This window comes from Nerophis lumbriciformis, linkage group LG03 (assembly GCF_033978685.3).
Source record: "Nerophis lumbriciformis linkage group LG03, RoL_Nlum_v2.1, whole genome shotgun sequence".
In the NCBI taxonomy this organism is placed as follows: domain Eukaryota; kingdom Metazoa; phylum Chordata; class Actinopteri; order Syngnathiformes; family Syngnathidae; genus Nerophis; species Nerophis lumbriciformis.
This window is the reverse complement of record NC_084550.2, coordinates 26,842,501-26,860,000: the sequence shown is the minus strand read 5'-3', so window position 1 is coordinate 26,860,000 and position 17,500 is coordinate 26,842,501. Positions and strand designations below refer to the sequence as shown.

At 38.0% G+C, this 17,500-nt stretch overlaps 1 protein-coding gene across 7 annotated transcripts in view; it reads left to right on the top strand.

Annotated features, from left to right (window-relative positions):
• Positions 1-17,500, top strand: part of rnf220a (ring finger protein 220a) — a 482,952-nt gene that overhangs the window by 368,760 nt on the left and 96,692 nt on the right. For all 7 annotated transcript variants that reach the window (XM_061936166.2, XM_061936135.2, XM_061936152.2 and 4 more), the window contains one exon: positions 16,885-17,014. In XM_061936166.2, coding sequence (XP_061792150.2) covers positions 16,885-17,014 — 130 coding nt within the window. The remainder of the gene's footprint in view (positions 1-16,884; positions 17,015-17,500) is intronic.

Here is a 17,500-nt window from a genome sequence, read left to right as displayed (position 1 = left end):
TGAAATGTGTCCTCTGCATTTGACCCATCCACTTGTTCACCCCCTGGGATGTGAGGGGAGCAGTTGGCAGCAGCGGCGCCGCGCCCGGGAATAATTTTTGGTGATTTAATAACCCCCAATTCCAACCTCACCGCACGTCACTGACGTATATATATATATATATATATATATATATATATATATATATATATATATATATATATATATATACACACACACATTTATATACACATATACACATCCATCCATCCATCCATCCTCATCGCAGGGCCAACACAGATAGACAGACAACATTCACACTCACATTTTCACACTATATATATATATATATATATATATATATATATATATATATATATATATATACATATACATATATATATATATATATATATACATATATATATATATATATATATATATATATATATACATATATATATATATATATATATATATATATATATATATATATATATATATATATATATATATATATATATATATATATATACACATACACACACATACATACATATATACATACATACAAGGCGCTTTTGGTAGCCATCCACAAGCTTCTGCTTGAATTTTTGACCACTCCTCTTGACAAAATTGTGTTGGTTTTCCTGACATGGACTTGTTTCTTCAGCATTGTCCACACGTTTAAGTCAGGACTTTGGGAAGGCCATTCTAAAACCTTCATTCTAGTCTGATTTAGCCATTCCTTTACCACTTTTGACATGTGTTTGGGGTCATTGTCCTGTTGGAACACCCAACTGCGCCCAAGACCCAACCTCCGGGCTGATGATTTTAGCTTGTCCTGAAGAATTTGGAGCTAATCCTCCTTTTTCATTGTCCCATTTAAAGCAGCAGTTCCATTGGCAGCAAAACAGGCCCAGAGCATAATACTACCACCACCATGCTTGACGGTAGGCTTGGTGTTCCTGGGATTAAAGGCCTCACCTTTACTCCTCCAAACATATTGCTGGGTATTGTGGCCAAACAGTTCCGTTTTTTTGTTTCATCCAGAAGGTCTTATCTTTGTCCGTGTGATCAGCAGCAAACTTTAGACGAGCCTTAAGGTGTGGCTTCTGGAGCAAGGGCATATATATACATATATACATACATATGTATATGTATGTATGTATATGTCATTTATTTTCGACAAACATTGAATCCAAAACACTAGAAAGTGAGTTGGAACATATTATTATGTATATTTTATAATGTTTACACTGTGTTTCAAACACCTTCTCTCTGGTCGCCAGAACTTTGTTTCAATGTTCACATATTTCCTTTAATGCTTCCTTTAATTTAATGTCTGGATTTTACTTTTTTCACTCTGTGGGTCAGCGATTGGTTAATGCTCCGTTAATTTACTTCTGTCTCCTTTTGCCATTCCCTCTCCATTTTACACACACACACACACACACACAGACTGACACAGTGATTGATTGAATAAACAGCTGTCAGGGGTTGGAGATAACCTCTCCAGCATCCCACTGCTGTGTCTTTCAGACAGACACGCGCGCCAAGGTCCCAGGAGTAAAACCCACATTACACATGCTGATGCACACATACACACACACACACACTTACACACACACACACAGATAATCAGATCACCATTTATCAGGAAATCTTTAAAAGCAGTCAGCTGATGATTTATGACGTGCTAATTTCTCTGCCCTTTTCCTGATAGGTTTTTTTTTTCTATATCCGACCTTAAAATGTAAACACTTGAATAGTGATTTTTTTTTTTAAAGCCCATTTAGTTCACGGCAGTTTTCCTTAACCCACTGTTGAACCGCGGAAAAAAATATATTTTCCTCAGCGGTACTCAGTTGTAATGCACTTTTCCACCGCTTGTGGCAGTAATGAAAATATCAAACAAACAGAAAAAGACATAGAGAGGTTTCTTAAGTGCAAAAATTATGACTAAATTGGTGAAACTGTATTTTCATTTGCACTTTAATTTATTGACATTATAATTATAAATATATTATATTGTATTATTATTATTATTATATTTTATTGTTATAATTATACTTATAATTAATTATATTATATATTAAATAATTATACATTTTTTATTAATTTAGTTAGTATTTATTTAAGCACTGCGGAATCTCGCTCTCTAATCAGCGATGATTAGACTATTTTCCTCAGCGGTACTGAGTTGTAATGCACTTTTCCACCACTTGTGGCAGCAATGAGAATATCAAACAAACAGAAGAAGACTGGAGCTAAAGTCATAGAGAGGTTTCTTAAGCGCAAAAATTAGCACTAAAGTGGTGAAGCTGTATTTTCATTTGCATATTAATTTATTGACATTGTATTATAATTATATTATATTATATTATTATTATTATATTGTATTATTATACTTATAATTAATTAAATATATTATATATTAAATAATTCTATTTTTTTAAATTAATTTAGTTAGTATTTATTTAAGCACTGCGGAATCTCGCTCTCTAATCAGCGATGATTAGATTATTTTCCTCAGCGGTACTCAGTTGTAATGCACTTTTCCACCACTTGTGGCAGCACTGAGAATATCAAACAAACAGAAGAAGACTGGAGCTAAAGTCATAGAGAAGGTTTCTTAAGCGCAAAAATTATGACTAAAGTGGTGAAGCTGTATTTTCATTTGCACATTAATTTATTGACATTGTATTATAATTATATTATATTATTATATTTTATTATTATAATTATACTTATTAATTATATTTATATTAAATAATTCTATTTTTTTTATTAATTTAGTTAGTATTTATTTAAGCACTGCGGAATCTCGCTCTCTAATCAGCGAGATTAGATTATTTTCCTCAGCGGTACTCAGTTGTAATGCACTTTTCCACCACTTGTGGCAGTAATGAGAATATCAAACAAACAGAAGACGACTCGAGCTAAAGTCATAGAGAGGTTTCTTAAGCGCAAAAATTATGACTAAAGTGGTGAGGCTGTATTTTCATTTGCCCTTTAATTTATTGACATTATAATTATATTATATTATATTATTATTATTATATTTCATTATTATAATTATACTTATTAATTAATTATATTATATATTAAGTAATTATAATTTTTTTATTAATTCAGTTAGTATTTATTTAAGCACTGCGGAATCTCGCTCTCCAATCAGCGAGGATTAGATTATTTTCCTCAGCGGTACTCAGTTGTAATGCACTTTTCCACCACTTGTGGCAGCAATGAGAATATCAAACAAACAGAAGAAGTCTGGAGCTAAAGTCATAGAGAAGGTTTCTTAAGCGCAAAAATTAGGACTAAAGTGGTGAAGCTGTAATTCTAATTTGCACTTTAATTTATTGACATTATAATTATATCATATTATATAATTAATATTATATTTCATTATTATTATTATACTTATTAATTAATTATATTATATATTAAATATTGTTTTATTAATTTAGTTAGTTTTTATTTTTGCACTGCAGAATCTAGCTCTCCAATCAGCGATATTAGATTATTTTCCTCAGCCGTACTCAGTTGTAATGCACTTTTCCACCACTTGTAGCAGCAATGAGAATATCAAACAAACAGAAGACGTCTGGAGCTAAAGTCATAGAGAAGGTTTCTTAAGCGCAAAAATTAGGACTAAAGTGGTGAAGCTGTAATTTTAATTTGCACTTTAATTGATTGACATTATAATTATAATTATATTATAACTATTATATTTTATTAATATAATCATACTTATTTATTAATTATATTATATATTAAATAATGTTTTACTAATTTAGTTAGTATTTATTTAAGCACTGTGGAATCTCGCTCTCTAATCAGCGATGATTAGATTATTTTCTTCAGCGGTACTCAGTTGTAAGGCACTTTTCCACCTCTTGTTGCAGCAATGAGAATATCAAACAAACAGAAGAAGACTGGAGTTAAAGTAATAGAGAAGGTTTCTTAAGCGCAAAAATTATGACTAAAGTGGTGAAGCTGTATTTTAATTTGCACTTTAATTTGTTGACATTATAATTATATTATATTATATTATTATTATTATATTTCATTATTATAATTATACTTATTAATTAATTATATTATATATTAAATATTGTTTTGTTAATTTAGTTAGTTTTTATTTTTGCACTGCGGAATCTCGCTCTCCAATCAGCAATATTAGATTATTTTCCACAGCGGTACTCAGTTGTAATGCAGTTTTCTACTACTGGTGGCAGCAATGACAATATCAAACAAACAGAAGAAGACTGGAGCTAAAGTCATAGAGAGGTTTCTTAAGCGCAAAAATTAGGACTAAAGTGGTGAAGCTGTAATTTTAATTTGCACTTTAATTTATTGACATTATAATTATAATTATATTATATTATTATTATTATATTTTATTATTATAATCATACTTATTTATTAATTATATTATATATTAAATATTTTTTTATTAATTTAGTTAGTATTTATTTAAGCACTGCGGAATCTCGCTCTCTAATCAGCGATGATTAGATTATTTTCCTCAGCGGTACTCAGTTGTAAGGCACTTTTCCACCACTTGTGGCAGCAATGAGAATATCAAATAAACAGAAGAAGACTGGAGTTAAAGTAATAGAGAAGGTTTCTTAAGCGCAAAAATTAGGACTAAAGTGGTGAAGCTGTAATTTTAATTTGCACTTTAATTTATTGACATTATAATTATATTATATTATATAATTAATATTATATTTCATTATTATTATTATACTTATTAATTATATTACATATTAAATATTTTTTTATTAATTTAGTTAGTATTTATTTAAGCACTGCGGAATATCGCTCTCTAATCAGCGAGATTAGAATATTTTCCTCAGCGGTACTCAGTTGTAATGCACTTTTCCTCCACTTGTGGCAGCAATGAGAATATCAAACAAACAGAAGAAGTCTGGAGCTAAAGTCATAGAGAGGTATCTTAAGCGCAAAAATTAGGACTAAAGTGGTGAAGCTGTAATTCTAATTTGCACTTTAATTTATTGACATTATAATTATATTATATTATATAATTAATATTATATTTCATTATTATTATTATACTTATTAATTAATTATATTATATATTAATTAATTTTTCATTAATTTAGTTAGTATTTATTTAAGCACTGCGGAATCTCGCTCTCTAATCAGCGATGATTAGATTATTTTCCTCAGCGGTACTCAGTTGTAATGCACTTTTCCACCACTTGTGGCAGCAATGAGAATATCAAATAAACAGAAGAACACTGGAGTTAAAGTAATAGAGAAGGTTTCTTAAGCGCAAAAATTATGACTAAAGTGGTGAAGCTGTATTTTCATTTGCACATTAATTTATTGACATTGTATTATAATTGTATTATATTATATTATTATTATTATATTATATTATTATACTTATAATTAATTAATGATATTATATATTAAATAATTCTATTTTTTTCATTAATTTAGTTAGTATTTATTTAAGCACTGCGGAATCTCGCTCTCTAATCAGCGATGATTAGATTATTTTCCTCAGCGCTACTCAGTTGTAATGCACTTTTCCACCACTTGTGGCAGCATTGAGATTACCAAACAAACAGGAGAAGACAGGAGTTAAAGTAATAGAGAAGGTTTTTTTGGGCTTCACGGTGGCAGAGGGGTTAGTGCATCTGCCTCACAATACGAAGGTCCTGAGTAGTCTTGGGTTCAATCCCGGGCTCGGGATCTTTCTGTGTGGAGTTTGCATGTTCTCCCCGTGACTGCGTGGGTTCCCTCCGGGTACTCCGGCTTCCTCCCACCTCCAAAGACATGCACCTGGGGATAAGTTGATTGGCAACACTAAATTGGCCCTAGTGTGTGAATGTGAGTGTGAATGTTGTCTGTCTATCTGTGTTGGCCCTGCGATGAGATGGCGACTTGTCCAGGGTGTACCCCGCCTTCCGCCCGATTGTAGCTGAGATAGGCTCCAGCGCCCCCCGCGACCCCAAAGGGAATAAGCGGTAGAAAATGGATGGATGGATGGATTAAATAATTCGATTTTTTTTTTAAATTAATTTAGTTAGTATTTATTTAAGCACTGCGGAATCTCGCTCTCTAATCAGCGATGATTAGATTATTTTCCTCAGCGGTACTCAGTTGTAATGCACTTTTCCACCACTTGTGGCAGCAATGAGAATATCAAACAAACAGAAGATTAGACTGGAGCTAAAGTCATAGAGAAGGTTTCTTAAGCGCACAAATTATGACTAAAGTGGTGAAGCTGTATTTTCATTTGCACTTTAATTTATTGACATTATAATTATAATTATATTATACTATTGTTATATTTTATAATTATAATTATACTTATAATTAATCAATTATATTGTACATAAAATAATTATAATTTATTATCATTATAATTTTTTAGAGAGCGAAATCTCAATAACTCCACAGTGAATAAACTATTTCTGTCTAAATAATAATAAATAATAATTATTTTTTATAAATTGTCAAATAGTGTCAAAGTGCTTTGAGTTCCTTAAAAAGGTAGAAAAGCGCTATACAAGTGCGACCCATTTACCATTTACCATTATATATATATATATTGTATTCACACAAAGTCGGTGTACTCCTTAACACAAGCGCGCACACCTCTCCCCTCCTTGATCCTCCCATCCAGCCATCTCTTGATCCCCCGCCTCTGCACCGGGCCGACATTTCATTTGCTTTCGTAAAAAAAGCGGCGGCCCCTCGGGGAACGGGGCGAGGGCGGGATAGTGAAAGAGCCCGGTGATGAGTTTTGAGCTTGGGCGTGGAGGAATGCTATTTAAAAGTGCCATGCATCACTGTCAGGGCGGGAGAACATGCAAAGTGCCTTCGCCCGGGTGCGGCAGGAAGCGCGGCGGAACGCCAACCGGGTGGCAAACTGAAGTTGACCCCCGTTCCATTTCATCAAATGTCCTCTGAATGAGCCAGAAAGACTATTTCGCACTCACACGGAGGCAACAATCAAGCTAGTGTCTAGCCTACTTAAGTCACAACTCACTTAAGAAAAATACATATCATCTCTCTGAGAGACCTCACCCCTTGCTAGTCCCATTTGTGGTAATGCAGCCCCCCGGTTTTGGGGCGTTATAGGCCTCATATTTGCCATTATGGAGATGATGGCTTTGCCGGGGCCCCTCACCTCACCTTGCATTGTCGAGGGGGGAAAGAGGGTGCGAGTCGAAATGAAGGCTGACACCTTGGCAGGATTTATTTGATTGCAGATGCAAGGAGGTGTCGTTCCGGGGCCTCCGAACCCCCCTCGGGCTAAGTAAAAAGAAGAGGTGCTGAACGGCGAAGGAAAATGGAAAGACATAACAAGCGGAATAGGAAAGAAAGTAAAAGGACGTGATGGAGGGGAATCAGAAGTGGCCCTCTTTCCCTTTTCCACGAATCAAATCAAGTTCCCCTTATCGCGCATTATTTGAAGAGGTTATCGGGCGCTGTAATGCGGTTACGTGCCGGGCCGCGGCTGAGAGATTTCCTTGTTTACCGATGTTGGCGGGTGTTACGGCTAACCGGCCGGGCGAGCGGAGGGGGGGGGGCGGCCAGGAAAAAGACGGGTAAGCGCACGTAAACACTTGATGCGTGTCAGAAAACTCATTTACGGGAACAGCCAGGATTGGGGCGGTGGGGCGGGTGTTGCAAGAGTGTTTGTTTACACCAACACAAGGAGAAGATGTTCAAGGGCAGAAAAAACGGTTTGTAATTCCATATGGGATGTGGTCTTGCTGTGTGTTTGGTGTATGTGCTAGGGTTGTCCCGGCTCCGGTACCAAAAGCTTGAGATGCATTAACCATGTGGTTGTTGTCGCAATCGAAAATAAATGTTGGCGTTAAAGTTAACGTTAAAGTCCCAACGATAGTGTGGATGAGGCATATGTGTTTAAGAGTTCTTTCTTTTTACATAGCCATGTTTGGAGTAGATAGTACTTTTCCTTTGGATATTCTACCAGTTTCTTTAGACATTACAGATGCCTGGTTAGTGTCGTAAACCATCGGAATGTGAAGACAACCCCCACGTCTCTCTCTCCTTATCAGGCTTTCTTTTCGGTAAAAAGAGTGTGTTTTTCCCTTGGAATGCCAGATCAACTAGAACAGCCGATATAAATCTATTGATTAAGTTGATCTTCTAAAGCTTTGGTATAAACGTGAAAATATTCCAATTCTATCTTGATGGTCCTTTTTACTCAGCATATATGTCATCAAAAGAACTTGGGATTGACCAGTAACTTAGATTCCCTTGGAGGAAGAACTGGTCCGGTGCAACAATAGTCACACACACACACACACACTAGGTGTGGTGAAATTATCCTCTGCATTTGACCCATCTCCGTGTTCACCCCCTGAGAAATGAGGGGAGCCGTGAGCAGCAGCGGTGGCCGTGCTCAGGAATCATTTGGTGATTTAACCCACAATTCCAACCCTTGATGTTGAGTGCCAAGCAGGGAGGTAATGGGTCCCATTTTTATAGTCTTTGGTATGACTCGGCCAGGGTTTGAATTCACGACCTACCGATCTCAGGGCGGACACTCTAACCACAAGGCCACTGAGCAGGTTGAATACCATAGTGAACATGCCGAGACAACTTCTCTTCTGAGGCTACACGGGCGTAGATGTAGGGTCAGGGCTCGTCCTGACAGGGTCCACGAGTGGCGAGGTGCAAGGCGCTCTTGACAGTCCGCGCAATGCCACTGCCACGGTCGGTCTCAAAATCAGGGCAGCCAAGTCAAAGGTGATGACGTCGTTGATCCTGGCTTGGAAGCCCGGTGCCTGATCTCTCCTGAGGGCGTCGACCTGGAGGGAGTGGAGTCCTTCGTCTACCTTAGTTCAAAGATGGTTCCGACAGGACAGGGTGCGGCTGAGATCGTGCGTCGCATAGGTGCCGCTGTGGGACAAGGGAGATCGCCTTGGTTACCGCAGGGAGACTCTACCAGAACTATCGTCCTCTGTGGGAAATGTGGCCTATAGGGTAGCTGATCAACGAAGGCTGGAGGTCTTCGACAATGACTGCCTCCGCCGCATCTTACAGTGCAGACTCATTGATCTTGTCTTTGTCGACCCCTGTCAACGGATTCTTCCTTCTCTGTTACCGCTACAACGATTAAGTTGGTTTGGTCATGCGGCTCGACGGCCGTAGGTTGAACTGGTTCGCGATACCTCCTCCCACCTCAACTGCCTCATTGACTCAGCTGAAGACCTTTCCGAACTCTTGGGTCTGCGGGTCGTTGGCCTGCATCGGCGGAACCGAGATTGGTTCGCCATCTCCCCTGCCGTGCGTGGGCCGCCATGGTCGACCTGGAGGGAGTGGAGTCCTTCGTCTACCTTAGTTCAAAGATGGTTCCAACAGGACAGGGTGCGGCTGAGATCGTGCGTCGCATAGGTGCCGTTGTGGGACAAGGGAGATCGCCTTGGTTACCGCAGGGAGACTCTACCAGAACTATCGTCCTCTGTGGGAAATGTGGCCTATAGGGTAGCTGATCAACGAAGGCTGGAGGTCTTCGACAATGACTGCCTCCGCCGCATCTTACAGTGCCGACTCATTGATCTTGTCTTTGTCGACCCCTGAATCTACGGATTCTTCCTTCTCTATTACCGCTACAACGATTTTGATGGTTTGGTCATGCGGCTCGGCGGCCGTAGGGTGAACTGGTTCGCAATACCTCCTCCCACCTCAACTGCCTCATTGGCTCAGCTGAAGACCTTTCCGAACTCTTGGGTCTGCGGGTCGTTGGCCTGCATCGGCGGAACCGAGATTGGTTCGCCATCTCCCCTGCCGTGCATGGGCCGCCATGGTCGACCTGGAGGGAGTGGAGTCCTTTGTCTACCTTAGTTCAAAGATGGTTCTAACAGGACAGGGTGCGGCTGAGATCGTGCGTCGCATAGGTGCCGTTGTGGGACAAGGGAGATTGCCTTGGTTACAGCAGGGAGACTCTACCAGAACTATCGTCCTCTGTGGGAAATGTGGCCTATAGGGTAGCTGATCAACGAAGGCTGGAGGTCTTTGACAATGACTGCCTCCGCCACATCTTACAGTGCCGACTCATTGATCTTGTCTTTGTCGACCCCTGAATCTACGGATTCTTCCTTCTCTGTTACCGCTACAGCGATTAAGATGGTTTGGTCATGCGGCTCGACGGCCGTAGGGTGAACTGGTTCGCGATACCTCCTCCCACCTCAACTGCCTCATTGGCTCAGCTGAAGACCTTTCCGAACTCTTGGGTCTGCGGGTCGTTGGCCTGCATCAGCGGAACCGAGATTGGTTCCCCATCTCCCCTGCCGTGCGTGGACCGCCATGGTTTGGGAGGTTGTCAGGGCCGATGCAGACCGATAAATAATTCATAAAAGAAGCAAACTTCATGAATGTTTTTTTGTGACCAACAAGTATGTGCTCCAATCACTCTATCACAAAAAAATAAGAGTTGTAGAAATGACTGGAAACTCATGACATGATGTTTCCACTCGCAAGTTGTCTATCATGATAAAAAAGTACAGGTATTTTTCAAAGACTTTATTAGTACCTCACAACCCGAACATGTGCCAACTCATAAACTCTTATTGTTGTACTTGAATCCAGTAAACAGACACAGTCCTCATTAGCTGATTGCCGGCCTGATTTACAGCTGACTTTCATCCGTGACGGAGAATATAAAAAAAAAACGATTTCAGTTTATTGTGCGGATGTGTGACTTCCTGCATGAATGAAGACCAATTGAGCTCCGTTTTCTGTGTGAATATGCATGAAGGCGGCATCGATCTTGGCCGGTGAATGTGGGATTTGGCTCCATGTACAAAGATCCTGTATTTCCAGAGAGGCCGGTGATGAAAGTGAAGGGATGACATGCAAGGCAGGTCATTAAACGGGATTTGAACGGCGGTGTTGTGAGTACACGGCGCGCCTCTTAGCCCATCGAGCCGTGAGGGCACCCCCCAAAATGCCTTTTTATCCGCGCTTCCATTGAGAGCGAGTATTGAGCTGACAATCCCCGTCCTCTCCGGAGGTCGCCTTTTACCTCGGCTCATTGTGGTCCGTGACCGGGAGCCCGGCGCTATCTGGCATCTATTGATTAGCGCTTCATCTGGACCCTGGCAACATGGGGATGGAGGTCCTCCACGTGTGAGGCGGAGAGACGTGGAGGCGACTCTTTGTGCAACAGAGAGGGAAAGATTGATGACGACAAGGACCGGGCTGCAAATGGCCCTAGGGCCGCGCCTTGGACAGCCCTCAATCTGCCCTTAATGTAAGACGCCAGGGAGAGAAAGGGTGTAACTATGCAAGAACTGCAGCTTTGAGGAATGCCAATGTTGAAAATAATCAATACAAATAAGAAAATAAAACAATACATTTTAAAAACGTGTTAAATATAATATTATAATAAATAAAATGGACAAAAAAATAGTAAATTAATTTTTTTTTTAAATAAATAAAAAATACAATAAAAAAACATATGCATAAATTAGGGCTGTCAAGAATGTATATAAATATATATGATTTGTATATGTGTGTATATATGAAGATTGTACACGCAATTTATAGAATTATGTGTATACATATATACAGAGACATATTTATATGAATACATATAAACACACACCTATATATATGTATATATATATATATATATACTGTATATATATATAAATGAATTAATTAAATAAATAAATAAAAATATATATATATATATATGTATGTCACAAATTATAACTTAACTCATGTGATTAATCACAAAAAAATTGTACTCATCATGAATGAACATGCAATTTATAGATATATGTGTGTATACATATATACACACATATATACAGAGACATATTTATATGAATACATAGAAACCCACACACATCTATATATATATATATATATATATATATATATACACACACATCTATACATACATATATATATATATATATATATATATATATATATATATATATATATATGTGCATGTATAGATGTGTGTATATATACATACATACATATACATACATATATATATATATATATATATATATATATATATATATATATATATATATATATATATATATATATATATATATATATATATATATATCCATCCATCCATCCATTTTCTACCGCTTCATCCCTTCGGGGTCGCGGGGGGCGCTGGAGCCTATCTCAGCTACATTATATATATATATATAGTTATATATATATATACACATACATATATATATGTATATATATATATATATATATATATATATATATATATATATATATATATATATACACACATGATGAAGGGAAAAAAATGCTTTCTGATCTTTGCTCTCAATTGTCATGGTGCATCTCACTCTCTCCTCACCATCTGGACTCTCTTAATTGCCTATTAGGCTCTTATTAGTGTGGATATATATATATATATATATATATATATATATATATATATATATATATATATATATATATATATATATATATATATATATATATATATATATGTGTGTGTGTGTGTGTGGATAAACATATATATTCTTTTTTATTTTATTTTATTTTTTACCTCTTGATTTATTATATAATTAAAAGAAAATATGTAAACATACATCCAATATAATCTATATCAAATATTTGCTTCATTTGTTTTGCAATCACATTTTTTTTAAACAGTTGTAAATGTCCAACATCTGTCAGCACCAGCAGGGCTGAAAGGCTGACAGTTGAAATAGAGAGAAGGAAAGTGATGAAGGGATGGGTGGGGTTATATAAAAGTGATGAAAGGATGGGTGGGGTCATATAAAAGACGGAGGAACAAAGCGTTAAAGTGGTGAAAATGTGGGCTCAGATATACAGCAGCATGAGTCGGGTGGCGGAGGGACAATTGAAAGAAGACAAAAACCGAGGAGATAATCCATCTCGCCACATTAGGGGGAATCGGGCCCGCACTCCATCACGGCTGTCAGAGATGCACACCTCCTAACCCCCTCGCCTCCGTGTCCACGTGTGCATCCATCCCTTCTGGGCTGAACAATCTCCACACTAAAAAGTCCTGTCAGCCCCATTTCCTTGTTATTGTCCCGCCCACCTCCCTTCCCCGTCTTCATCCCTCCGTCCACCTCCGATTGAACGCACCTTTGTCGTGTGTTTGAACTTTGCGGACGTGTGTGTGCGGCTCCGACATTAATCATCTTTAAGGCCCTGACAAGGCCGGTGTGCGACATCAACAACACCCGCCCCGCACACACATGTGCTCTCCTTCTTCTCCCTCTCCTGGATTTATCTGTCCATTGCCCCCTCCCCATTATTCACTTTCCCCTCTGGGAATATCTGACATCCATAGGGGAAAAAGTAAAAAGGAGAAAAGGAAATGACACAAAAAAACTGAAAAATTACCATTTTAAAACTCTTTGTTGACGCTGCATGTTTGGAATCAGACTGCAAGGATGGGTCTGATACGGCACGTCTACCCGTTGCATAATGTCTGATTCAAGCTTTACGTAACGTGCACATCACTGGAAAAAAAAATATAAGGCGCACCCACTAAAATTTCAGGAGAAAAACACATTTTTCCATATATAAGATGCACTGGACTATAAGCCGCATGCAATATACAATGTGGAATTAGGTCTTGACACATAAATGTTTATTTGCATACCTTAGTTGTTCCCAAACTGCATTTGTAACAAGGCAGTAAAACGGCTGATCGAACAAAACAGAAGCCATCGTCATTTTTTTGAACTTGAAAAAAATAATAGTTTGAATGTCCAGGATGAGTGGAATCTGTTGAAGGTGGAATGGTTTGAATCGGTTGAAAAATGTGGAAATGGTGAAAGTTTGAAAATTGTCCAATTCATTTTTAATTGGAAAAATGTCCTGGAAAACCTGGAATTCTGGGAAATTTGGGAATTTGGGGAATTTGTCAAGATTCTCAAAGAGGCTGAACAGTTGGAACCGTTTGAACCGGATGAAAAATGTGGGAATTGTGGAACTTTGAAAAATGTCCCAATTCTTTTCAAAGGTGAATTTCCTGGAAATTTGGGAATTTTATGGAAAACGTTAAAAGACTTGAACGTCCTGAACGAGTTAAAATGGTTGGTGTTACACAGGAAGATTTTGTAAATGTTTATTTGCATACCTTAATTGTTTACAAAGGGTGTTTGTGACAGGGCAGTAAAACGGCAGATTGAACAAAACAGAAGCCATCGTCACGGGAAAAGCGGGAATTTTGTAGAAAACGTCAAAGATTTGAATGTTCTGAATGAGTTGGAATGGTTGGTGTTGGAATTTTTCAGAGTGGTCGAGAAATGTTGAAGTAGTAACATTTTTAATTGAGAAATGGTATTAAGGATTTCCAGGAATTTCGGGAAAACCGTGAATTTTTGTAGAAGGAGTAGTCGCCAAAAAATAGGGTCAAAAAAGTGTTTGAAAAAAAGAAATTCTGCGGAATTCCTGGAATTTTTTTGAACTTGAAAAAAATAATAGTTTGAATGTCCAGGATGAGTGGAATGTGTTGAAGGTGGAATTGTTTGAATCGTTTGAAAAATGTCCCGGAAAACCTGAAATTCTGGGAAATCTGGGAATTTGGGGAATTTTGGAAATTTGTCAAGATTCTCAAAGAGGCTGAACAGTTGGAACGGTTTGAATCGGATGAAAAATGTGGGAATTGTGGGACTTTGAAAAATGTCCCATTCTTTTCAAAGGTGAATTTCCTGGAAATTTGGGAATTTTGTGGAAAACGTTAAAAGACTTGAACGTCCTAACGAGTTGAAATGGTTGGTGTTACACAGGAAGATTGTGTAAATGTTTATTTACATACCTTAATTGTTTACAAAGGGTGTCTGTGACAAGGCAGTAAAACGGCCAATCGAACAAAACAGAAGCCATCGTCGCAGGAAAAGCGGGAATTTTGTAGAAAACGTTAAAAGATTTGAATGTTCTGAACGAGTTGAAATGGTTGGTGTTGGAATTTTTCAAAGCGGTCGAGAAATGTTGAAGTAGTAACACTTTTAATTAAGAAATGGTTTTAAGGATTTCCAGGAATTTAGGGGAAACCGGGAATTGTTGTGGAAGGAGTAGTCGCCAAAAAATAGGGTCAAAAAAGGGTTTGAAAAAAAGAAATTCTGCGGAATTCCTGGAATTTTTTTGAACTTCCATCCATCCATTTTCTACCGCTTATTCCCTTTGGGGTCGCGGGGGGTGCTGGAGCCTATCTCAGCTACAATAATAGTTTGAATGTCCAGGATGAGTGGAATGTGTTGAAGGTGGAATTGTTTGAATCGTTTGAAAAATGTCCCGGAAAACCTGAAATTCTGGGAAATCTGGGAATTTGGGGAAATTTGGGAAATTGTCAAGATTCTCAAAGAGGCTGAACAGTTGGAATGGTTTGAATCGTATGAAAAATGTGGGAATTGTGGGACTTTGAAAAATGTCCCATTCTTTTCAAAGGTGAATTTCCTGGAAATATGGGAATTTTGTGGAAAACGTTAAAAGACTTGAACGTCCTAACGAGTTGAAATGGTTGGTGTTACACAGGAAGATTTTGTAAATGTTTATTTACATACCTTAATTGTTTACAAAGGGTGTCTGTGACAAGGCAGTAAAACGGTCGATCGAACAAAACAGAAGCCATCGTCGCAGGAAAAGCGGGAATTTTGTAGAAAACGTTAAAAGATTTGAATGTTCTGAACGAGTTGAAATGGTTGGTGTTGGAATTTTTCAAAGCGGTCGAGAAATGTTGAAGTAGTAACACTTTTAATTAAGAAATGGTTTTAAGGATTTCCAGGAATTTAGGGGAAACCGGGAATTGTTGTGGAAGGAGTAGTCGCCAAAAAATAGGGTCAAAAAAGGGTTTGAAAAAAAGAAATTCTGCGGAATTCCTGGAATTTTTTTGAACTTGAAAAAAATAATAGTTTAAATGTCCAGGATGAGTGGAATGTGTTGAAGGTGGAATTGTTTGAATCGTTTGAAAAATGTCCCGGAAAACCTGAAATTCTGGGAAATCTGGGAAAGCGGGAATTTTGTAGAAAACGTCAAAAGATTTGAATGTTCTGAATGCGTTAGAATGGTTGGTGTTGGAATTTTTCAAATTGGTCGAGAAATGTTGAAGTAGTAACATTTTTAATTGAGAATTGGTATTAAGGATTTCCAGGAATTTCGGGAAAACTGGGAATTTTTGTGGAAGGAGTAGTCGCCAAAAAATAGGGTCAAAAAAGGGTTTGAAAAAAAAGGAATTCAGGGAATTCCTGGAATTTTTTTTAACTTGAAAAAAATAATAGTTTAAATGTCCAGGATGATTGGAATGTGTTGAAGGTGGAATGGTTTGAATCGGTTGTAAAATGTGGAAATGGTGGAAGTTTGAAAAGTGTTCAATTCATTTTGAATGGGGAAAAATGTCCCGGAAAACCTGGAATTCTGGGAAAACCGGGAATTTGGGGAATTTGTCAAGATCCTCAAAGATGCTGAACAGTTGGAACCGTTTGAATCGGATGAAAAATGTGGGAATGGTGGGACTTTGAAAAATGTCCCATTCTTTTCAAAGGTGAATTTCCTGGAAATTTGGGAATTTTGTGGAAAATGTTAAAAGACTTGAACGTCCTGAACGAGTTGAAATGGTTGGTGTTACACAGGAAGATTGTGTAAATGTTTATTTACATACCTTAATTGTTTACAAAGGGTGTTTGTGACAGGGCAGTAAAACGGACAATCGAACAAAACAGAGGCCATCGTTGTGGGAAAAGCAAGAATTTTGTAGAAAACATTAATTTCATAAGCCGCAGGGTACAAAGAGTCGGAAAGGAGAAGTCGGGGCCCCCCAGGATCCTTACTTTTCGGGCAACGTGGCCCCCCAAAAACACTGCTTTGTGGTTTGATGCTTGTTTGTAAACGCCGCCTTCCTTCCCGTTGCAGGCAAAAAGAAGATGTCGCTGTACGACAGCCAGGCTCCCATTTGTCCCATCTGCCAGGTGCTGCTCAGGCCCGGGGAGCTCCAGGAGCACATGGAGACAGAGATCGAGCGACTAGCCAGCATGTGCCTCAGGTAGGCCCCTCAATCTTCTACTGTTTTTTAACGGGTTGCCTAGCAGACGTCCATACAGGTTTTGGCGCGGCATATGTCGCCATCCGAGCAACGTCACCATGGACACCCCTGCTTATTTCGGCAAAACGATGCCAAGCCACATGCTGCACGTGTTACAATAGCGTGGCTTTCAGAATGTTGTTGTTTTGGGTTTTTTTGTTCAGCACAATTTGTTCCAAAAAATTCCAGGAATTCCCAGAATTCCTTTTTTTTAAACCCTTTTTTGACCCTACTTTTTGGCGACTACTCCTTCTACAAAAATTCCCGGTTTTCCCGAAATTCCTGGAATTTGGCCCGCCAGATGAGTTCAATAAACAATAAACAAGCTATTCGGTAGCGGTATATCCACATTATATTTTAATATTTAGTGGACTGACTGCTACCAATTTGTTGCCATCTGGTGGCCAATGAAAGTAACTGTCATAAATTCTACTTACATGTTGACAA